This window comes from Oryctolagus cuniculus, chromosome 7, assembly GCF_051225735.1.
Source record: "Oryctolagus cuniculus isolate XC-2025 breed Fujian yellow rabbit chromosome 7, ASM5122573v1, whole genome shotgun sequence".
NCBI lineage: Eukaryota > Metazoa > Chordata > Mammalia > Lagomorpha > Leporidae > Oryctolagus > Oryctolagus cuniculus.
In genome coordinates, this window is record NC_142873.1 from 4,781,400 (window position 1) to 4,805,858 (window position 24,459).

The window sequence follows — 24,459 nt, forward strand, 5'->3', positions numbered from 1 at the left end:
TAGTTCTGTGCTGTGTCCTTGTCAGTGGCCTTGATAGAGAAACCCAGATGGCTCTCGCTTTCCACGCTGTCAAAGATAGACACTGGAAAGGAAGCTGAGCACGTGGGGTCCAAGGCTGCGTTATAATGGGATTTACAACATAAGTGTATAGCAAGGGTAGATGCTGAGTCCAGTGACCGCACTATACATGCGACAAATGCGGGCAGGTGGCTCACACGAGGTTCTCTGCCTTCGGAGTGCTTAAGAATTACTTGGAAAGTTCTGTTTCCTTCTGTTCCAGGGTGTTTCAACAAGCTCATGGAAAATGGAATTAAAAAGTGAATTTATTTTTCTGCAAAATGTTTTGTCAGCCATGCATATGAGGGCGTCTTCAGAAAGTTCAAGAAAATTCATAGTATGAAGATCTGTACGTGAATCTAGAATTGTTGTGTGAAAATAAGCTTATCTTTTTTTTTTTAAGATTTATTTTATGTATTTGAAAGACAGAGTTACAGAGAGAGGTAGAGACAGAGAGAGTTCTTCCATCCGCTGGTTCACACCCCAGATGGCTGCAATGGCCGGAGCTGCGCCTATCTGAAGCCAGGAGCCAGGAGCTTCTTCCAGGTCTCCCACGCAGGTGCAGGGGCCCAAGGACTTGGGCCATCTTCTCCTGCTCTCCCAGGCCACAGCAGAGAGCTGGATTGGAAATGGAGCAGCCAGGACTAGAACCGGCACTCATATGGGATGCCGGCACTTCAGGCCAGGGTTTTAACCCACTGCGCCACAGCGCCGGCCCCTCTTTTTTGTTTTTAAAGATGTGTTTATTTATTTGAAAGGCAGAATTACAGAGAGGGAGAGACAAAGAGAGCAAAGAGAGAGATCTTCCATATACTGGTTCACTCCCCAGATGGACACAATGGCCTAGACAGAACTGGGCTGAAGCCAGGAGCCAAGAGCTTCATGTGGGTCTCCAACAGGGCCCCAAGCACTTGGACGGTTCTCTGCTGCTTTTTCCAGGCACATCAGCAGGGGGCTGGATGGGAAGTGGAGCAGCCGGGACACAAACCTGGAGTTCCAGGTGGTGGCTTTACTTGCTATGCCACATGCCAGCCCCAACTTATCTTTTAATTCATTTTTCCCTGAGCTTCTTGAAGTATTCTCAGAGAGACACTCGGGCTCATCTGAGGCCTCCTGAAATGGAATCTGGTGGCAGTACGTAGCGAGTGCTTGGTTTTCACAAAGGTTGAGAACTTCTGGGTTAACCAGGGCAAGAATGAAACCAACTAAGGATTTTCTGAGGCTCCCAGGATATGTTATTGGGAAGCACACCCCTAGGATAGGCTGAACGCGGTGTTCTGGGTTGGCCTTTTTGAATGTCAGCTCCACATTGGCAGGGATCTCTGACTGATGTATTCGCTGATGACGTCAGAGTGCCATTGCATTCGCTGGCCCACTATGGCTGTTCAATGAGTTGTGAGATACGTGAACTGAATTTAGGGGATTTTTGTTTGAAAAGGGAAAGAAAGAATCACATCTAGAAGTGCCAGGTCTAGGAACTACAATTTGGAAGGAATCGGTAGAAGAGGTGAAGTTGTTTTGATTTCAGAAGAATTAAGAAGGGGAGAATAATAACTTCGTTTTTAAAGACTGATTTATTTGAAAGGCAGATTGGTAGGGAAGGAGAGACAGACAGCGAGATCTTCCATCTACTGGTTTGCTCCCCATGGGGCTCTAATGACCAGGGCCGGTGCAAGCTGAAACCAAGAGCCAGGAACTCCATCCAGGTCTCCCACGTGGCTGGCAGGGACCCAAGCCCTTGGGCCACCTTCCGTTGCTTTCCCGGCACACTAACAGGGAGCTGAATTGGAAGTGAAGCAGCTGGGGCTCAAACCGTGCTCTGACATGGGATGCTGATGTTGCAAGAGGTGGCTTAACCCTCTGTGCCCCAGCACTGGCCCCTGGTAACTGCTCTTGAAGGCTGACGTGATGGTCGCCGGGAAGAGGAGCTACTGTATTCTCTGTGTTGTCCTAGGATAGACACGTTTGGAGGAGGCAGACCTTGAGTGGCTACATCTGAAGGAGTTTTCTGAAAATGGATGGGTTTTTGGCTACCGGGGAGCCCTTTGTCAGTCTGGGGCTCAGGCAGAGACCAGTGGTCCGCCTGTCATGGGTGAATCCATGACCCTTTCACCTAATACTACACTGGATCACACTGATGAAGTAGACCTTTAAGTATCTGTGACTGGGCCAGCCCAATCGTTTCTCTAATTGTTTTCCTCGTGTGTTTTTATGAAGAAATTGATGGTCCGACCAACGTGGTGACTGATCGCGTGACGGAAGACACGGCTGCCGTCTCCTGGGACCCCGTGAAGGCTGACATAGACAAGTATGTGGTGCGCTACATCTCCCCTGATGGGGAGACCAGGGAGACGGCAGTCCCCAAGGACCAGAGCAGCACCATCCTGAGGAGCCTGAAGCCGGGAGAGGCCTACAAAGTCTACGTGTGGGCTGAGAGGGGCAGCCAGGGCAGCAAGAAGGCCGACACCCAGGCCCTCACAGGTGAGACGGCCAGGAGCCAGGCAGGTTGTCGCAGGGCAGGGGCAGGCTGGTTGCCGCAGGGCAGGGGCAGGCTGGTTTTGAATCGGAAGGTCGTTCGCCGGCGTCAGCTCTGTCATTCTTAGAGGTGGGAGAGAGGGGTGCACGGCAGTTATGAATTTCATGCTTATGCATTGCTTCCCTTTTTAACCTCGAATGATAAAGGTCAGACGTTTAATTGGATCCAGAAGATCACATTTGGGCTGGAACTCCATATGCAACTCCCTCTGAGTAGATTCACACTTTCTGATTTTCTTTCTTTTGGACACGGTGCACCTGAATGCTTGTCTTGGTTTGCAGTGGCTGTGCGGGCACGTTGCAGATCCGGGGCTGCCTTTCGTCTGTGCACGTGGTCTGCCTCCTGAGCCCACATTCGCCCAGTGTACTGTGTACTGATCTGCCTTCCTCCTTCTCACCCCTCCTTTTGAGTATTTATTTATCTATTTGAAAGTTACAGAGAGAGAGAGAGAGAGAGAGGGAGAGGGAGGGAGAGGGAGAGGGAGGGGGGGAGAGAGGGAGGGGAAGGGAGAGGGAGAGGGAGGGAGGGGGGGAGAGGGAGAGGGAGAGGGAGGGAGAGGGAGAGGGAGAGAGGGAGAGGGAGAGAGGGAGAGGGAGAGGGAGGGGGGAGAGGGAGAGAGGGAGAGGGAGAGGGAGGGAGAGGGAGAGGGAGGGAGAGGGAGGGAGAGGGAGAGAGAGAGGGAGGGGGGAGAGAGGAAGAGGGAGGGAAAGGGAGAGGGAGGGAGAGGGAGGGAGAGAGGGAGAGGAAGGGGGGGAGAGAAAGAGGGAGAGGGAGAGGGAGGGAGAGGGAGGGAGAGGGAGAGGGAGAGGGAGGGGGGAGAGAGAGAGGGAGAGGGAGAGGGAGGGAGAGGGAGAGGGAGAGGGAGGGGGGAGAGGGAGGGGGGAGAGGGAGGGGGAGAGGGAGAGGGAGAGGGAGGGAGAGGGAGAGGGAGAGGGAGGGAGAGGGAGAGGGAGAGGGAGGGGGGAGAGGGAGAGGGAGGGGGGAGAGGGAGAGGGAGGGGGAGGGGGAGGGAGAGAGAGAGGGAGAGGGAGAGGGGGGAGAGAGGGAGGGAGAGGGAGAGAGACAGATTATCTTCCATCTGCTGGTTCATTCCCCAAATGGTGCCAACTGCCGAGGCTGGGCCAAGCTGAAGCCAGGCGCCTGGAACTCCATCCAGGTCTCCCGTGTGGGTGGCGGGATCCAAGCATTCGGGCCGCCTTCTGCTGCTTTCCCAGGCGTGTGGGCAGAGAGCTGGACCGGAAGTGGAGCAGCCAGGACTGAGAGTGATCCTCAGCCCTGGAGGAGAGCAGCCCGACTCTGGAATCCGTTGACATGCTGAAACTCTTGGCAGCAGATCAGGGGAGGACTCACTCACTGTCTGCTCTGTCCTGGGTGGTCCTGGTGCCGAGCCCCTCAGAGAAGCAGGCCCGTAGCAGGACTGTGGTCTCAGGAGTCTGTCCGTTTCCGACCCCAGCCCTGCCTTTCCCTACCTGAGTGGCGGGGGGCGAGTTTCTTCACCTCTGTTGCTCAGTTTCTCTCTGTAAAAGGGGAGCATGTGAGTGTCTACATGACAAGGTTATTAGGAGACTTATCTGAGTTAATTTATAAAAAACACTTGACCCGTAGTGAGTGCTACAGAAAACGTGGCAGTGTTTCTTGGACTGTTAATCAGCATTTCCCTTGAACTGTTTTGTGACACACAGATCCATGTGGACCACAGAGAGCTGACAGTGAGATCTGAACTTGTTTAAAGTCAGGGTCATGGGGCCGGCACTGTGGCGTAGCAGGTAAAGCTGACACCTGCGGTGCTGGCATCCCCTATGGGCGCTGGTTCAAGTCCTGGCTGCTCCACTTCCAATCCAGCTCTCTGCTATGGCCTGGGAAAGCAGTAGAAGATGGCCCAACTCCTTGGGCCCCTGCACCCATGTGGGAGACCCGGAAGAAGCTCCTGGCTCCTGGCTTTGGATCGGCACAGCTCTGGCTGTTGTGGCCAACTGGGGAGTGAACCAGCAGATGGAAGACCTCTCTCTCTCTCTCTCTCTCTCTGCCTCTTCTCCCCTCTTGTGCAACTCTGATTTTCAAGTAAAAATAAATAAATCTTTAGAAAAAAGTCAGGAGACATTCTGGAAAGGGACAGATAGGAAATATTTCCAGCTTCCGGGCCGGTCGTTGTTACAACTGCTCAGTTCTTCCATTATAGCATAGAAAGAGCCCAGGGCAGTAGTATGTCAATGAACTGCCAGAAGGCAACGTGTAACACTTACTTATCCGAATGAGCAGTGAGGGTAGACAGTTACGACAGCACTGGAGACACCCCCATCGCACATTGGAGGGGCCGGATTCGAGTCCTGGCTCCAGCTGTGACTTCCGCTTCCCGCTACCGCACACCCTAGGAGGCAGCGAGTGATGGTGGAAGTAGCTAAGTCCCCGCTACAGACCCGAGAGGCCCGTAGTGAGTTCCAGGCTCCTGACCTCAGCCTGGCCCAGTCCCAGCTGTTGTAGGCATTCAAGGAGTGAACCAGTGGATGGAAGATCTCTATCTCTTTGCTTTTTAAACAAAGAAAAACAAAATATTAAAAATCAGCAGTGATTTAGATTTGGCCAATGGGCAGTAGATCGCCCCCTCCTGGCTTCCATTGCACGTGGCTTTCTGTTTCCGGGGATTTTGTGTGTTGTGAGGGAAAAGAGCATGTGGGTCAACATTTTTAAGGCAAAGGAAGTTGGCAGGGAGGAGGGCTGCCCCCATCTCTTTCAGGCAGGGCTGTGTGAGTGAGCACCCCAGTGCACAGGGAGCCACTGATGTGGGCTCACGCACGGCGCTGGGCTCCGGGGCATAAAGATCAAGGACCAGTTCACGCCTGTGTGCTGTGCATTGTCCTCTGGGTGGGGAAGACAAGTACAGAAGACACAGCGCAATGGGCTGTGTGCTTGAGCAAACGAATGTCGCTGGAGCGTGGGAGCCTGGAAGAAAAGGGTGCCTTCCCCCGATGGGGTAGGAGAGGGATCGGGCAGGCTGTTTGCGAGGGCACACCTGAACACAGCCATGCGGATCGGGCAGGCTGTTTGCGAGGGCACACCTGAACACAGCCACGTGCAAAGCCTGCAGGGTGAGACGGTGGCAGCCTAGGGCATCTCCGTGGCTTTTATGGTGCGCACGTCTGTGCAGCGGTCCAGCGGTGCGGGAGGAGACTGGAGCGTTGCAGGAAGCGCAGAGTCCCAGGAGCTGAGCCATCTGTCCCTCCAGTCAGGTGTCTGGGTGTGTTCCAACCCTGCTCCTTAAGGCTCCGTGCCCCCCGCTGGCCTGCCACGCTAAGCACGCGATGGAGTGCAGGCTGGAAGCTGCTCTCACAGGAAGTTCAGCCTTTCGAGGGAAGTGTTGTCCTTTTATTTGAGTAACACACACACACACACACACACACACACACACTGAGACAGACACACATAGGCACACACCCCACAGGCACACACAGACACACACAGACACCCGCACACACACACACACACACAGAGACACACAGAGACAGACACACACAGATACCCACACACAGGCACACCCACCCCCCCCCCACACACAGACAGATACACACAGGCACACACACACAGGCACACACACACAGGCACAGACACCCCCCCCACAGGCACACACAGACACCCACACACAGACACACACACAGAGACAGACACACACAGACACCCACCCACACACACACCCACACACACACGGGCACACACAGATACCCACACACACACAGAGACAGATACACACACGCACACACACACAGGCACACACACACAGGCACAGACACCCCCCACAGGCACACACAGACACCCACACACAGACACACACACAGAGACAGACACACACAGACACCCACCCACACACACACCCACACACACACAGGCACACACAGATACCCACACACACACAGAGACAGATACACACACGCACACACACACAGGCACACACACACAGGCACAGACACCCCCCACAGGCACACACAGACACCCACACACAGACACACACACAGAGACAGACACACACAGACACCCACCCACACACACACCCACACACACACAGGCACACACAGATACCCACACACACACAGAGACAGATACACACACGCACACACACACAGGCACACACACACAGGCACAGACACCCCCCACAGGCACACACAGACACCCACACACAGACACACACACAGAGACAGACACACACAGACACCCACACACACACGGGCACACACAGACACCCACACACACACAGAGACAGATACACACAGGCATACACACCCACACACACACACACAGACACCCACACACAGACACACACACACAGAGACAGACACACAGAGACAGACACACACAGACACACACACACAGACACCCCCCCCCCACACACACACACCGAGAAAGAGAGAGATCCGGCAGCCTGTGGTTCACTCCCCAACAGGGCTGGCCCAGCCTGAAGCCAGGAATCCGGAGCACAGTCCGGATTTCCTCCATGGGTAGCAGGGCCCCAGGAACTTGAGCCATCACTTGCTACGTCCCAGGGTGCACGTTAGCAGGAAGCCGGTATCGGAGCAGAGCCAGGACTTGAATCCAGGTACTCTGAAATGGGATGTAGTTGTCCATCCTGAAGAGGTTTTATGTTTTTTTTTTTTTAAAGAATTATTTTTATTTATTTGAAAGGCAGAGTGACAGAGAGAGAGGGAGAGACACAGAGAGAGAGATCTTCCATCTGCTGGTTCATTCCCCAAATAGCTGTGACGGTTGGGGCCAGGCCAAAGCCAGGAGCCAGGAACTCCATCCGGGTCTCCCAGATGGATGGCAAGGGACCGAAGTACTTGGGCCATCTCTGCTCACTTCCGGGCACATGAAGAGGGAGCTGGATTGAAAGTGGAGCAGCTGGGACTCGAACCAGTGCCATCATGAGATGCTGGCGCTGCACCACAGCACAGAAGAAAGTAACTTTCATGCCTCGTGTGCCCTCAGTAGTCACTGCTCAGCTAACGGTTTGCTGCACAATGTCCTGTTTGCTATCTGCCTGACCGTGCAGTTTCCTCTTCCTAGATATGAGGGTGCAGACACTTAAACCGCACAGCCGTGCCAAGTGAACAGCCAGGAGACAGTGGGCCAGATTCCAACATGGTTTAATCACATAGAAACCCAGACAGATTCCTCACGCTGAATTATTTTTTTAGGATTATTTTTGTTAGCCCAGACCTCAGACACCGTGAGCTAAAGAGTCTGCTGGTTCCCTGGTCACAGGCATCGTGGATGCTAGGGAAAGAATCATATTCATCTAGGATATTTTCTTTTGGAAGAACATATTAGAACAGATACAGGCCGGCATCATGGCTCACTAGGTCGGCACACCGGGTTCTAGTCCTGGTCAGGGCGCCGGATTCTGTCCCAGTTGCCCCTCTTCCAGGCCAGCTCTCTGCTGTGGCCAGGGAGTGCAGTGGAGGTGCACTTGGGCCCTGCACCCCATGGGAGACCAGGAGAAGCACCTGGCTCCTGGCTTCAGATCAGTGCGGTATGCCAGCTGTAGCGCGCCAGCTGTGGTGGCCATTGGAGGGTGAACCAACGGCAAAAGGAAGACCTTTCTCTCTGTCTCTCTCTCTCACTATCCACTCTGCCTGTCAAAAAAAAAAAAAAAAGAAAAAGAAAAAAAAAGAACAGATACAGAGCTTTATTGAAATATAATTACGTCCAGGTATAAGGAGTTAGGAGATGAAAGAGTATATTATGGGGGCTGGCGCTGTGGTGCAGCGCGTTAAAACCCAGGCCTGCAGCGCTGGCATCCCATATGGGTGCCGGTTCAAGTCCCGGTTGCTCTACTTCCAATCCAGCTCCCTGCTAATGAGCCTGGGAAAGCGGCAGAGGATGGCTCAAGTCCTTGGGCCCCTGCACCCATGTGAGAGGCCCAAAGAAACTCCTGGCCCTTGGCTCTGGATCGGCTCAGCTGTAGCAGTGACAGCCATCTGGGGAGTGAAGCCGCAGATGGAAGGCCCCCCCCACCTCTCTCTGTAATTCTTTCAAAATAAATAAAAATAAATATTTGTTAAAAAGGGTATATTATGGAAATCCAGAGTAACAGAGATTTGTGTGTGAGGACCCTTTCTTCCCTCTTTTATCCCAAAGCAACTTGTAGGGGAAAGTTTATACCTGGAGCTGATGTATATCTTGGCGAGGCCTGAAAATCAGTTTGCATTAAATGCTCGTAGATCATTCTTGTAATTTCTGACAACTCGCTTAGTTACACCCTGAAGTTCTCTCAATTGCTGCCATAGAATGACTGAAATTTATTGAGGACAACACTTTGTGTGTGCTGGCCTTTCAGGAACTGGAGGGTGGTAAGGGCTACAGTCTTCTTTCGTCTGTCTCTTAAAGAAATCGACAGCCCAGCAAACCTGGTGACTGACCGGGTGACGGAGAACACAGCCGCCGTCTCCTGGGACCCGGTGCAGGCTGACATCGACAGGTACATGGTGCGCTACACCTCTGCCGACGACCAAGAGACCAGGGAGGTGCCGGTGGACAAGGAGCGGAGCAGCACCGTGCTCACGGGCCTGAGGCCCGGCGTGGAGTACACGGTCCACGTGTGGGCTGAGAAGGGGGCCCGAGAGAGCAAGAAGGCCGACACCAAGGCCCCGACAGGTAACCAGGGGGAGACGGGCTGTTGAAACTGAACTTCGAGCTTATGGATTTGAGAGTGCGTGGTGTCGGAAGGGTGGGCTGAGCTGAGAGACTTAAGCTCACGATAATACTGTTAGGTCCCTTGATCAAAGTCAGGTCCCCTGCATCATGCAGCTGTTCAGTTTACGCTGTTGATGGCTAAGAAGACACTGTTCTTCCCATGTCTTAGAGACCTGGAAGCCTAGAAAGAATGCCAAGTTCATGAGGATTCCTCCTTTGCAGTGACCCACAGGCCCAGAATGGCCTCCCTGGCCTCGTGCTGAGGGCTCTGAGAAAGACAGCCATGATGATAGAGTGGTGCCCACGTTTCCCACGGCACCAGAGCTTAGGCTTTCTCCAACACTTCCCTTCCAGACATCGACAGCCCCAAAAACCTGGTGACTGACCAGGTGACGGAGAACACGGCCACCGTCTCCTGGGACCCGGTGCAGGCCGACATCGACAGGTACGTGGTGCGCTACACCTCTGCCGACGGAGAGACTAGGGAGATGACGGTGGACAAGGAGAAGACCAGCGCCATCCTGACAGGCCTGAGGCCGGGCGTGGAGTACACGGTGGACGTGTGGGCCCAGAAGGGGGCCCGGGACAGCAGGAAGGCCAACACCCAGGCCCCGACAGGTAACGCAGTCTGCTTGTCATCTGTCTGCGTTGACTTTCCTTCTAGGACCTTGGGAAAAAAAGAGATTTGGGGGAGGAGAAGGTTGGTGTGCCTCCATCGTGTATTGTGTGCCTCAGGTTTCTTTTGAATGACTTCTCTTAGCATGTGTGTCTCACATTGTGGTCTCTAACCTCTGTGCTTTTTAATTTTTTTAAAAAAATTTAAAACTATTTATTTGAGAGGTAGAGTTACAGACACAGAGAGAATGGTCTTCCATCTGCTGGTTCACTCTCTAGATGGGCCACAAAGGCTGGGCCAATCCGAAGCGAGCAGCCAGGAGCTTCTTCCAGGTCTCCCACGTGGGTGCAGGGGCGCAGGGTCTTGGGCCATCTTCCAGTGCTTTCCCAGGCCATGGCAGAGAGCTGGATTGGAAGAGGAGCAGCCAGGAACATAAACCGGTGACCATATGGGATGCCGACACCACTGGCCGAGGCTGAACCTACTACATCACAGCCCTGGCCCCTAAACTGGTTTTTAAAAATGGCTGGTTGTTTCTATGGTCCCTCCCTCCTCCTCTGCCTGTATCCCATCTGTGTTATTAACACACAAGGTGCTTCACCTTCACAGACAACAATAAACTTGATGAAAGCACAGTGACCGTCAGCTGTGGGCTGTGAGCCCAAAACTGCTTCTTAGAAAACTGCTGACCTGGGGCCGGCGCTGTGGCAGAGTGGGCTAAGCCTCCACCGGTGGTGCCGGCATCCCATATGGATGCTGGTTTGAGTCCCGGCTGCTCCTCTTCCGATCCAGCTCTTTGCTGTGGCCTGGGAAAGCAGCAGAAGATGGCCCAGGTCCTTGGGCCCCTGCACCTGTGTGGGAGACCCGGAAGAAGCTCCTGGCTCCTGGCTTCTGACAGGCTCAGCTCCAGCTGTTGCAGCCATTTAGGGAGTGAACCAGTGGATGGAAACCATTCTCTTTCTCTCTCTCTGTAACTGTTACCTCTCAAATAAATAAATAAACACATAAATCTTAAAAAAAAAAAAAAAAACAACCTCCTTACCTGTTGAAACCCCTTCCCGTGTAGCTTGGTTTTGTTCATGTCTTTTGTTATTTCCAATTTTATTTCTTATTTTAATTTTTAAAACATTTTTTATTTGCGGGGGAGGAGAGAGTGAGTGAGAGCATTCTCATTTGCTGATTCAATTCTCAAATGCCAACAGTGGCTGGGCAGGGCTGGGGCTGGGCTGGGGCTGAGCTGGGCTGGGCTGGGGCTGGGCTGGGTGGGGCTGGGCGGGGCTGGGGCGGGGCTGGGGCTGGGCGGGGCTGGGGCTGGGCTGGGGCTGGGGCGTGGCTGGGGCTGGGCTGGGGCTGGGCTGGGGCTGGGCTGGGCGGGGCTGGGGCTGGGGCTGGGCTGGGCTGGGGCTGGGCTGGGCTGGGCTGGGGCTGGGCTGGGGCTGGGCTGGGCTGGGGCTGGGCTGGGGCTGGGCTGGGGCTGGGCTGGGCTGGGGCTGGGCTGGGGCTGGGCTGGGCTGGGCTGGGGCTGGGCTGGGGCTGGGGCTGGGGCTGGGGCTGGGCTGGGGCTGGGCTGGGCTGGGGCTGGGGCTGGGGCTGGGCTGGGGCTGGGGCTGGGGCTGGGCTGGGCGGGGCTGGGTGGGGCTGGGGCGTGGCTGGGGCTGGGCTAGGGCTGTCGCCGGGAGCTAGGAACACAGTCCAGGTCACCTACAGAACTATTTGAGCTACGTCTCCTGCATCACAAGTGTGCATCATCCGGAAGCTGCAGCCAGGAACGAGGGCTGGGAATCAAACCTAACTGCTGGGCTAAATGCCACTCGTGTTTCTGCCCTTGGGGTGAACGTTACACAGCACTAGTGGTGCAGTATTAGCTAACATAAGGTAGTGTCCCGGTACCGTAGCTGCTGACCTGCCCATTCTTTAGGAAGGGAAGGGTCATTCTCCAGGAAGGGCCACCTTCATTTCTCCCTTTGGCTCAGACCAGCTGCCGGCTGTGGGAGGGCGCTGTTTGGCTTCTCCCGCCTGTCCCTCCTTGTCCTTCTAGCACTTTCCAGCCTGCCAAGCACAGTTTCCAACCCACGTGTGTTTGGCACAGCTGGGAAGTGTAAACTGAGGCAGGGTGCGGGGTCAGGAGGGAGGAGAGCTCAGAGGAGGGGGGGATTCAGCAGGAGGAGGAGAGGAACGGGGTCAGGATATGGGTCAGCAGCAGGAGGAGGAAGGCCAGGCGTCACGGACGACCCTGCTCGCCTGTGTCAGTCAAGGCTGTCTGGGGCCTGTGGGGCTGACGGGGCCGCAAGTGGGCTCTTCTCTCTCTTCTGTGTTCTTGGTCCACCAGCGCCTCTCACCGTGGTCACTCTGAGGCAGTGCCTGTCCCCTGGCCTCTTGAGCTCCCTCTACTGCCCTCCAGCACCTCGCCCCTGCAGGTGGCCCTGTAGGACAGCTGCTAACGCAGCCCCAGGTGGGCCCACTCTGGTCCCCAGGGAGCAGGCGTGCACCCTTTGTCCATTCGACCGGATGTGAAGGCCTTATACGTGTTGCAGCCTCTAATTCTGCCTCAGAACGCAGATGCCAGTGGTCTTGTCCTCTGAGCCAGCGTCTGAGCGAACGCCTCTGGGGAAATGGCTTTGCGGTAGACTATGTAGGACACAGAAATGCAAATATTTTCCTGGTGAATACATTTTTGAGTACCTGCCTTCTGTGTGTGCGTTATAAATATAATATCTTGCACTGATAAAATAACAAGCTGGTTTTTATTAATAATACTAGTATTATTAGTGCTATTATTAGTATTAGTATTATTAGTATTAATAATACTAACTCACGGTCCCTCAGCATCTGTTCAGTGACCTGGAAGGTCGTAGAGATGTCTTATTAACTCTAGGCTGTGCTGTCATCTCCCCCTGCCGCCCGACCCTTTGGTGGGGCTGAGGCTGGAGGTAGGCGCAGAGGTGAGGCTTACCTTTGGACATGTAAAGCGATACTCTGGGCTCCAGGGTGGCAAACCTGCAGGACTCTAGTGTTTCAGCTCCTTTTCTGCATGACGCGGTTTTGTCTTGGATTACAGAGAGATACGCACATTAAGTATTAGCAACCTCATTTTACAAACGCAGAAATAAAGGAAAGCAATTTGCCCACGGTCATGAAACAAGTTAGTAATGTGAGAAATGAGATGCATGCATAGAATATTAATGCTTGGAGAAACCTCCAGGTTTACCCAACCTGAATCCCAGATGTTACACACGAGGAAACTGAGGCCCGACAGAGGCAGCTGAGGTGTCCAAGGCCACAGCTGCCCAGAGGCGGAGCGCGGATTCCAGTCCTGGTCTTGCGGCTGCAGCCCATGGTGCTCTGGTCCCTCTGCTCTGCCCCGCCCCTCTGGGCTGGGCTAGAACCCAGGGCTCTGACTCTGGGTTTAGCCCATTCCCTGCCCCGTGCTGCCCCCTGGAGGACGCAGAGGCCAGCTGCAGAGCCGAGGTCCATGTCCACGGAGCACCTGAAACCAGCGGAGGGGACAGGACAGCCCCAAGGACGGGAACATGTCTCGGCCGAAGCAAGATGGTCCTCCCTTTGGTGCCTGAAAGTAGTGCATATGGATCACTCCTTTCCCTTGCAGACATCGACAGCCCCAAAAACCTGGTGACTGACCAGGTGACGGAGAACACGGCCACCGTCTCCTGGGACCCGGTGCAGGCTGACATCGATAGGTACGTGGTGCGCTACACCTCTGCCGACGGAGAGACTAGGGAGGTGCCGGTGGACAAGGACAAGACCAGCACTGTCCTGACGGGCCTGAGGCCGGGCATGGAGTACACGGTGGATGTGTGGGCCCAGAAGGGGGCCCGGGACAGCAGGAAGGCCAACACCCAGGCTCCCACAGGTAATGAGCGTCGATCTTTGGGGATGTGAGACCTGTCACGCTAAGCTATGGGTGTCAAGTTTTGTTTTCCTTTGCTGCCACTGGCAGCAATCAGTACTGCAGACCTCTGTCAGACTGATGCCACCTGGTCTCACTCCAACACATTACCTTAGAAGAAAGGCTTCGCACCTGCAGCCGCATCTGTGGCCTTAGAAGGCTGGCGGTGCTCGGCCACGCCACCTCTGTTCTTCCCGTTGTGTGTTTTGTTTGTGATCAGTCACTTCATATTCTTCCAAGGGAGAAACATAAAGGAACTGGTTATGTAGAATCTGTGAACCAAACACTTAGGGAGTGGCTTTTGCTATGATCGCTTTTGAATAAGGAGGGATTATTACTTTCTTAGTAATTCTTCTTTTGAGTACTGTGTGCTCTGTTTCAGGGGCCCTCTAACTGGTAGTTACATTCAGTAACAGTTCAGAGTCAAAGCTTTTTTCCTATCTCTTTGCTCCTTACTGAGATATGATTTACATGGTATAAATTTACACTTTTTAGTGGATACAATTCAGTTGTTCCTGGCACATTTATAGGGTTGGGTAGCCATCACCACCATCTAACTCTGAGTATTTTCATCATCCCAGTCGGGAGCCCGATACCCAGTAGCAGTTTTCCTTGTCCGCACTTCTCCCAGGCTGAGGGAATCACTCCTCCTGTCCTGACAGGTTTTCCTAGTAGGGAATTATCACATCAATGGGTCCATCAAGTACCTGACCATTCTGACTGGCTTGCTCACCGGCCATGTTTTCAGGCTTCATGCTTGTTGCGACATGGGTTAGTACTTGACTTCATTGTCACGCAAGTCCACTGCATGGATAGACCGCATTTTGTTCATCCGTTTGTCGGCTCATAGACGTTTGTTCCCGCTTTTTGACCACTGTGATAGTGATGAGACGAACACTTGTGTGCAGGTTTCTGTCTGCACATACGTCTCCATTTCCCTCAGATGTCCGCCTAGGAGAGGCATTACCGGGTCATGTGGTCACTTTGTCTTTGACTTTTCGCAGAACTTCTGGGCTGTTTCCAACGTGGCTGCACTGTTTTACATTCCCCCGGCAATGGTGAGGGTTATTTTCCTCATTTATTTGGTCCTCAGAGGAATTTGTTGAGCTCGATAGAGCAGGAATCGATAACTGTAGTCTGCAGCCGAGAAACCTCAGATACAGTGCAGTATAGGATTTCTCCAAGTCCCACTGCTGCCGCTACGTGCAGTTAGATACACGAATACAGGAATCTTCGTGGAATATTGTAGAAACTCAGGATCTGTTTTGTCTGAGGCCTACATCTTGTAGGTAAGGAAACTGAGGCCCGGACAGAGGCAGCTGAGGTGTCCAAGGCCACAGCTGCCCAGAGGCGGAGCGCGGATTCCAGTCCTGGTCTTGCGGCTGCAGCCCATGGTGCTCTGGTCCCTCTGCTCTGCCCCTCTGGGCTGGGCTAGAACCCAGGGCTCTGACTCTGGGTTTAGCCCATTCCCTGCCCCGTGCTGCCCCCTGGAGGACGCAGAGGCCAGCAGGAGAGCCGAGGTCCATGTCCACGGAGCACCTGAACCAGCAGAGGGGACAGGACAGCCCCAAGGACGGGAACATGTCTCGGCCGAAGCAAGATGGTCCTCCCTTTGGTGCCTGAAAGTAGTGCATATGGATCACTCCTTTCCCTTGCAGACATCGACAGCCCCAAAAACCTGGTGACTGACCAGGTGACGGAGAACACGGCCACCGTCTCCTGGGACCCGGTGCAGGCCGACATCGACAGGTACATGGTGCGCTACACCTCTGCCGACGGAGAGACCAGGGAGTTTCTGGTGGGGAAGGACAAGACCAGCACTGTCCTGACGGGCCTGAGGCCGGGTGTGGAGTACACGGTGGACGTGTGGGCCCAGAAGGGGGCCCGGGAGAGCAAGAAGGCCAACACCCAGGCCCCGACAGGTAATGAGCGTCCATCTTTGGGGATGTGAGGCTGTCATCCTAGGTCTCCTAGTGGCCAAGTGTATTTTCCTTCTTCCACATCGGCAGAAACGGGTCACTGATGGAGAAACAGCGAGGTATCCCTGTATGTTAGAATACGCACGCCTTTCCTCCTTCCTTCAGCTGTGTCCTTTAGGGAGATCCCAGTGGCTCTGTCCAGGCCTTGAGAGGGTGTCATATTCTTTACTGCTCTTCTGGTTGTGTAGATCTGTGGCTGTAGGGCTTTTTGGGGTCTCCTAGTGAGTTTGTGAGTGTGTACAGAAAATTAAAATCAAGTGTTGTTTCTGTACTACATATTGAAAATTGCACTGTATATTGAAATATAATAATTGTACTGTATATTGAAAACTCAACTTTTTCCTGCCTTATCCTGTAGATATAGGATTCATTTGATTAAAAATGACTCATAATTGTAACAGTGGGGCAGACATGTTTCTTCGAGGGGCTGGGTGAGTAGTAGTAGGACACACATTGACAGAAGTACCCAAACAACAGTTGCTTGCACAAGGGAGGAATTTATTTTTGGTCTGTACAGTGTGCGTGGGCCCAGGATTTGAGACTGAGGTAACTACTGTGTTGTATCCTTATTATTCTGAAAGAAATATATGATCGTATTTCACGGGGATTTAGCCAGCACAACAACTGAGACCGTGATCTGCTAAAGAACATTAGAGCGAGACTTTGCTGATTTATTTAGTAGTATATATGTCAGTATGTGCCTGTCATCCACGAGGCCTTGGGAGACAGAGGGGAACAGAATGCCCTCTTCCCCAAGAGCTCCCACTTGGCCCTGGCTTTTAGAATCTTCTAGCATGAATGGAAGGCCTTTATGCTGCTAGACACAAAATTGTTCGCTCCTTGTTGGCAGAGACGGTGTCTGCAACTCTGGAGCCTGCACACAGCCTAGAACACGCCTTGTCAGAGTAGGGGCTTCGTGTACCCCTCTGAATAAATAGAGATTGGTTTTGCTAAATTCTTCGTGCTGGTAAAAGCCCAGATGTTCAGATTCTGGCCTATTGTGCTCTCTACTCAGGGAGCCAAGTGCACTGGGGGGAGAAGATGCAGGGGGACAGGACAGCTGAGAAGCAAAACAGGAGCTGTGACACGGAAGACCCACAAAGCGTGAAAGGCTCTCACCCCAGACAAAATAGGGGGTCTCTTAATAGTGCGTGATGATCAACTTCTTCCCTTGCAGACATCGACAGCCCCAAAAACCTGGTGACTGACCAGGTGACGGAGAACACGGCCACCGTCTCCTGGGACCCGGTGCAGGCCGACATCGATAGGTACATGGTGCGCTACACCTCTGCCGACGGCGAGACCAGGGAGTTTCCGGTGGGGAAGGACAAGACCAGCACTGTCCTGACGGGCCTGAGGCCGGGCGTGGAGTACACGGTGGACGTGTGGGCCCAGAAGGGGGCCCGGGGGAGCAAGAAGGCCAACACCAAGGCTCCCACAGGTAACAGGCAGCGTTCTTTGGAAACGTAAGATCTGTTGTGCTAAGCCTATGGCAGTTCACGTTTTGCTTTCTTCCTCCACATTGGCAGGTCATGGGGTGAGGAAAAGAGCAGATAATTAATCATTAATATTAATGAACCAGTAATTCATGTGGGTTTATTTGTTGCTGCGTCTGAGATCTGTGACTTTAGGTTCTGTAGACTGCTTGAGCAAAGTGTCAGTCTTCAGCAGACGTTTCATGAGCATCTGCTAAGAGAGTGATCAATACACTCGGGAAGGACTGTGAAGACTTACATATTGAAGTCTGAGATGTGTGTGAGATTCCTTGGTTAATCGAACGATTTGTTTATTGATTCCACCAATATTAACTGAGTGTCTGGATAGGCCAGGCACTGCGGGGAGAGGCAGTTTAGATGCAAGTCAGCGGCTCAGAATTGATCCGAGAGCATCCATCTGCTGTTCAGGCTGTGGTCATAGGGAGATTGCCTGGAGAGAAATGAAGGGGGGGCGGGATCGGACACCGCAACATGGGAGGTTGCTGACAAAGGACTGGTGCGGAGGAGGGGCCCACGAGTTAGGAGGGAAGTCAGTGGAGTGCGTGGTCATAGAAGCCAAGAGCGGAGAGTGTTTAGGGGAGACAGTGGATCAGTTCTCGAAGCTGCCACTGGGAAGCTGAGTGAAGGGAGGATGGCAGGTGTCCCTAGACATCTAGGGAGGTCCCTAGACAGCACGGAGGTTGCTGGCGACCTGGAGCAGCAGAGTTCACGGCGAGGTGCAGGATGGGTGCATGTGAGTGTGGTGAAGTTAAGGTGTGCAGGCTTCTCAGGATGGGTAATTAATTTGGGTGCAGAGAAACAGAAGGACACGGGGAGGGAGGAGAGAGCCGAGAGCTCGTCCGTCTGGGCCAGATGGTGGAGAAGCTGGCGATGCGGGAGAGATCGAGCAGATGAGAAGCTGTGAAGTCCTCGAGCAGGGGGAGGCCTCCAGACTCGGAACACAGCCTGCAAGGCGTCTAGGCTTGGTTTCCGTGCAGGAAGACGCGGGAGCGTGGACGAGACTGCGTTTCTCTGGGTCTCCATTCCCTTGGTTAGAAGTGAAGCCGATTGGCAGATAGAACTTCTCAGCCCTCAAATTCTGTGAAACAAAACAACTAGGAACCATGGGGGTCAGGAGAGAGACTGTTGCGATAGCAGCCTTGGGGGCTTAGCTTGTGGCTCGGGGAGACTTTGATTACTTTTGTGTAAACGGGAGGCTTCTCTATTGATAACCGTGGAGAAGGTCTGATTGCTTTGCACGCCCAGTGGTTTGTCCTCCACTGTCCGGCGGGCCTCTTACTCCTGTTTTAAGTGGGTTAATACCGTTCCTCACCATAACCGGAGTGGAGGGTGATTGGGTGTACGGATGCCCTGTCTTGGTTCTGAAGCCCAGTTTTGTCTAAATCTTTTAAAAAAGAAATCGACAGCCCCAAAAACCTGGTGACCAACTGGGTGACGGAGAACACGGCCACCGTGTCCTGGGACCCGGTGCGGGCCAACATCGACAGGTACGTGGTGCGCTACACCTCTGCCGACGGCGAGAGCAAGGAGGTGCCAGTGGGCAAGGAGCGGAGCAGCACCGTGCTCACGGGCCTGAGGCCGGGCGTGGAGTACACGGTCCACGTGTGGGCTAAGAAGGGGAGCCGGGACAGCAAGAAGGCCAACACCAAGGCCCTGACAGGTAACAGGGCAGGGCTGGGACCTGGGAACCTCCACACTTACTAGGGAAGTCTTTCTGCATGACTGGGTGGGGAGGGGAGCAGGCAGGGTGCTGGCTTCCTGCGAGGATGGTCATCGGCATGGTTCCCTTGGGCCTTGGAGCAGCGATGTGTTGCCGTGACCTTCAGAGTGTAGGGTAGTGGTGTGACAGATGAGCCTAGGAGGCTGCCCTCAGCCAGCTCTCAGGCCCTCTGCCCAGAGAGACAGGCAGGAGCCTCTTTGGTTTTCTTGTCTGGCAAGGGGCTGATGGTGGAACCATTCCTCCCTCCCATCCCCGGCTGATGCTTACAGGTGCCCGGGCCATGTGGATTCTGTGTGCGTGGGGGCCTTCCCTCCAACGCCGAGGCCATGAAATCAGGTCACACCTGGGAGTGCAGGAGGGACCTGCCCATCCCCCCTGGGTCCATGCAGCAAGTGTGGCCATGGAGTTACACGTGCCTTCAATTTCTTCATGATTTTTATTAATGAAAATTAGCCAGGATTTTTAATCCCCAAAGTCATCTATGCTTACGGGAAAAATCTTCAAACTGGAAAAAAGTATGTGGAGACGTTGCCCTGTTTCCCCGTTCCAGATGCCTTAGTCCCTAGCGTGGCTCTCCAGGGGCAGCCACTGACTGGGACCTCCTGCCTTCCCCTCCACTCCTTTCTCTGTTGCTCCTTCTCTCCTTTGCACTTTCTTTCCTCTCTTTCTTCTTTTTCTTTTTCTGATTGTAAAGACAACAATAATGAAGTTATCATCTTTCTACATTATTCTCAAACCAACCCCCACCCTCCACAACTGGGGATCCATAAGCAATCAAAGAGGTGGCAAAAGTGAGCTTTAGATACTTAAGTAGTTGCAGTCTTGCTTTGATTTTGCAAACAGGAAATTCAATTTTTCCGTGTGATGGGTAGAATCAAATCCATGCCAGATGTTATGCTTCAGAAAATCAAACCAAGCTGATATTACAGAAACTCAAAATTTGTCAAAACACCCTAATTCAAAACAACAGCTGTCTGATTTCTATTAAAATGCTGCAATTCAGTTCTCAACTGAAATGCTACTGCGGAGAAAATCGCTTGGAGACATCTCTTTGGGAACTTCTAAATTAAAATCACCGTCTATGGTGATTTCTTTTTCAAAGTGGAATTTTCCATTCATGTCTTATTTGGGTAAAAAAATGAGCCGCCTGACCAGCTGTTACGATGTTGATGAGTGTTTCCGCTGGGCGTCTCTGTCCTGGTCTATCATGCATTCTCACACACCCACAAGTTCCCTCTGCTCTTTGGGTAGGGAGCCATGGAGATTCTGGAAGGCTCTCTGCTGCCTCCCTCCCCCGGCTCACGTCCTTTAGACAAGTACTGCCCCCTCTCCTGTCCCTCTCCCGGACGTGCGTCTAGCGCCACACTCTTAGATGTGTATGAAATATGACTCTGTGTTCCTATGGTATGTAAGAGGCATAGCTTTATAATTCTCTATCAACTTACCCTCCATCATCAGCCCCTGTTCTGCACGTTGGTCAGAAATCTCAGTCCGTGTAGGGTCCTGTCTGCTCCTTGGAGCTGCAGGTGGGTCTTGGGTACTTTCCCAGCGCGAGCTGTGGGAGGCCCGTCTGCATTTCAGATGTCCTCCCAGGCAGCTGTTTGCTGAGTCATCCCGGTCTCCATGCGCGCAGCCTTCCAGATCTGTGCTCTCTCATCTTTCCACGTCAGCTGGGCAGCCCTGCCACCTGTGCGAACCCACGTGCTGCTGTAGACCGCTCTTATCCCCCCCCACCCCGGGAAGCTGCTGGGCAGGTGGGGGACCCATCAAAGCCCTGCTCCTTAGTCCTTGTCCTCAGCGAGTGTTCATGCACCAGAAAGGTCAGGAAGGCTGCTTGGCAAGGGAGAACGGGGCCTGCTGCCTGTTGGAAGGGAGGAAGAGACACGGGAAGTGGAGGGAGAAAATGCAGTCATTTTTCAGTCATCAAAAAGGCCCTTGCCTTGGTTGACCTGACGTTTTATGTACAGAAATTGACCCTCCGAAAAACTTCCGTCCGTTTGCTGTAACCCAGTCTGGCGGGGTCCTGACCTGGACGCCTCCCTTGGCTCAGATCGATGGCTACATACTCACCTACCAGCTCCCTAACGGCACGGTGAAGGTACTGCGACTCCCTTGTCTTTTCTCTTGGGCCTTCTCTTTGCAGCCTCGGAGTGGGGTCAGTCAACTTGATGGGTTGCACGGCCATCTGCTCGCTCAGTGGGCTCCTGTGCTCACCTGCCGTGTGCAGGGGACAGTGCTACACATGGTCATTTGTGAACCCTGTGGTCTCACACGAGGACAACCCTTAGTGGCTGTTCCCAGCTGACCAATGCATATTTGCTGGCTGTGTATCTGCAGCAGGTTAATTTGCTTACTGTTGGTCTCCCCTGATAAAAGGGAAGGGAATTTTTGCCTGTTTTGTTTATTGCTTTATGCCATTGCTCAAATCAGTGCGTGGCGCCTGTGAGCTACTCAGTAAATACTGAATGATCAGCTTCACCCTGTTTCAAAGGGTCTGTCTCCCCTTGCAATCTGAAGGCCAGCAACATTTTCAAAACTTTGTGCCAAAGGAAAATTATCATTTTTCTCTTCTCTGGCGAGGAAGAAAGAAGGAGGAGAGAAAAATGGGAGGGGTACTTTGATTATTCAGCATCTCAATTAATGCTTTTGGTGACCCAGCTAGGAAAGTCAGTCCTGTGTTTATAGGGGAAGTGACACAGGTTCAGAAAGAAGTTTACGGCAATACCAGCTATCACCGTGTCTCACAGACATCAGGGGCCAGTTTCACTCCCCCCTTTAACAACTCCTTAGCCTGCCAACCTCCTGCTGCCCATGGCGGCTGAAGTCTGTGCCCCATGTGAAAGTGGAAGTCCCAGGAACCCTGGCCAGTGCTCCTGAAGTGGCAGTGTTCTCGGCTGATGCGCCCGGTGATGCCAAATCTCCATGGCACGGCACTCCCGAGAAGTGACTGGGACTCCCGAGAATCCTGGGTTGCCACTGAGCCCTCAGAGAGCTTGTGCCGTCAACACCGGGCAGTGCTGTTGACATGTAGGGAGCCAGGGCTTGAGTCACCACCTGCCCTTCCTTTCCTGGTAGGAGGTGCAGTTGCGAAGAGGCGAGCAGAGGTTTGAGCTGCAAGACCTTGAGCATGGCGTCACCTACCCCGTCTCCTTGGTCGCCTTCAAGGGGGATCGCCGGAGCAAGACTGTCTCCGCCACCCTCTCCACAGGTACCCTGCACTCCTGCTCTCTGAGTGACAGCGCGGCAGACAGCACACGTGGGAGAAGCAGGGCCGGGTGTTCAGGGCGCTGCAAGTAGGTCAAGAGGTGGAGATTTTCTCAGCGGGGAGACATGAAAATAGGCTCCTGTCGCAGCAGAGAGACGGAAGAGGAGCCAAGTGTTACTTTGTGCCAAGTGTTACTTTGTGGGGGAGCTGGCTTGGGGGAAGAGGTGATGTGAACTTGACCTTAACCCTGGTGCATTCAGAGAGCTTGAGAGGAGCAGAGTGAGCGAGGAAGGAAGACGGGGGTGCAGAGTTACAGGAAGCAAGCTCGTGGGTGTTTATGAAAGCTTCCCACGGCCCTTCTAACGAACCCGTTCTGCTCGGCTCCCAGTTGACGCCAGGTTTCCACACCCTTCGGACTGCACTCAGGTTCAGCAGAACAGCAATGCCGCCAGTGGCCTCTACACCATCTACCTGAACGGCGACCCCAGCCGGCCCCTGCAGGTGTACTGTGACATGGACACGGATGGCGGCGGCTGGATAGTGAGTCACAGAGCCCCCCGCAGCCCCTGCAGTGCCTTCCCCTCCGTGGCTGCTCCATGGAGGGTTTGGGGGACTCTCTACTTGTCTGTGTCCAGGGGAATGGTTTGCAGCTGTTTCTAGGCAGATCCTAATCCACTGTAAGGAAGAGCCTTGTATATAACACCTGTTACAGACAGGCTTGGGTGGACTCAGGTGGGAAACTAGTGTTACAGACAGGCTTGGGTGGACTCGGGTGGGAAACTAGTGTTACAGACAGGCTTGGGTAGACTCGGGTGGGAAACTAGTGTTACAGACAGACTTGGGTAGACTCGGGTGGGAAACTAGTGTTAGACAGGCTTGGGTAGACTTGGGTGGGAAACTAGGAGGGCCTGTGGGTTTTTTTGCATCTAATGTATTACCTCTGCTCCACCCTCTACAAATCACTTTCATAAACATGACTCTCATGAGACTGGCACCGTGGCATAAGCTATTGTCTGTGATGCCAACATCCCATATGGGTGCTGGTTCAAGTCCCAGCTGCTCCACTTCCAATCCATCTCCCTGCTAATGCACCTGGGAAAGCAGTGGAAGAAGACCCAAATGCTTGGGCACATGAGCCCGGGGGGGGAGACCCAGAGGAAGCTCCTGGCTCCTGGCTTCAGATTGGCCCCACTCCAGCCTTTGCAGTCATTTGGAGGGTGAACCCGTGGATGGAAGATTTCTCTCTGTCTCTCCCTCTCTCTCTGTAACTCTGCCTTTCAAATAAATATACCCTTAAAAAATGACTCTCACCCACCAGTGTTAGAGCAAGAAAGGATTATTATTCCTGTTTTGTAGGTAGGAAAGTGAGGCTCACAGAGAGAAATGCCCTAGCTAGGTCATGCAGGTTAATAACACAGCTAGGACCAGATTTCAAGGCGCCAGCCTGCTAACTCATTGGTCTTCCCAGCAGGTCATGTGAGCTCATCTAAAACGATCATCTGTTTGGGAGCTCAATCCTTTGCCTTGAAGCCTGTGGCCCAGGTTCAGCACCCTGGCCCCCCAGTACAGAGGCCAGGCATTTGGGACTTTGATTTGCAAGACCAAAGCCTGAAAGAAAGAAGGGTGGGCAATGTTCTAACCATTTCTCTTCAGTGTGGAGGTTTTATTCTCTTGGGTCACCGCTTAAACCACAGGACGCCCTGTGTGATTGCGTCTGCTGATCCAGTTATGTGATAAGCGGCCTTGCGGTCACAGTCTGATCCTGCATTCCCCCTGGCCCGCAGCTCTGTGCCTGCACTGGCTGAGACGCTCACTGCCCCAAGCCAGCGCGCAGCCTAACCTGCTGCGCATGTGCAGCTCGTGGTGCCGGGAGGCAGCGCGACCTCACAGCGCTCAGACTGCATTCGTTTACACGCCTGCTCAGAGGCCTGGGAAATCAGGGATGCTTGAGCAACCGTGGGTAAAACGATACCTTCTGATGAGCCCCAGCGAAGGAAGCTTATTACCCGCACAGCAGCGCGGTGGCTCAAGGGCAGTCACCCACGACTGGTGGGGAGAAATTCCTGATTGGTTGGTAATCGTAAGGGACAGAATGTAGCATGAGCAGTCTTCCTCTTGACCAGATCCATAGGTGCTTTTCATCAGCACCTTTGTAACTCTAAGCCTTCTGTCCCTTTAGGCCTGAAGCCAAATTTCCTCCCTTTGTGCCTGTAATGGGCCATTGGCGGGTGTTTGGACTGCCTGGTGTGGCATTTTTGAAAG

The 24,459-nt window shown here is 53.5% G+C and overlaps 1 protein-coding gene and 1 long non-coding RNA gene across 2 annotated transcripts in view; one reads left to right on the plus strand and one right to left on the minus strand.

Annotated features, from left to right (window-relative positions):
* Positions 1-24,459, plus strand: part of TNN (tenascin N) — a 59,792-nt gene that overhangs the window by 21,047 nt on the left and 14,286 nt on the right. The window contains exons 7-16 of the mRNA XM_002715032.6: positions 2,275-2,538; positions 8,969-9,235; positions 9,629-9,892; positions 13,498-13,761; positions 15,456-15,719; positions 16,954-17,217; positions 18,669-18,932; positions 20,960-21,090; positions 22,068-22,200; positions 22,586-22,737. Of these exons, the coding sequence (XP_002715078.3) occupies positions 2,275-2,538; positions 8,969-9,235; positions 9,629-9,892; positions 13,498-13,761; positions 15,456-15,719; positions 16,954-17,217; positions 18,669-18,932; positions 20,960-21,090; positions 22,068-22,200; positions 22,586-22,737 (2,267 nt within the window). The remainder of the gene's footprint in view (positions 1-2,274; positions 2,539-8,968; positions 9,236-9,628; positions 9,893-13,497; positions 13,762-15,455; positions 15,720-16,953; positions 17,218-18,668; positions 18,933-20,959; positions 21,091-22,067; positions 22,201-22,585; positions 22,738-24,459) is intronic.
* Positions 19,410-20,950, minus strand: LOC149125267 (uncharacterized). Its single transcript, XR_016210332.1, has 2 exons — positions 20,438-20,950; positions 19,410-19,889 (listed from the first exon to the last, which is right to left on the minus strand). It is a non-coding gene; the product is annotated as an uncharacterized LOC149125267 (long non-coding RNA).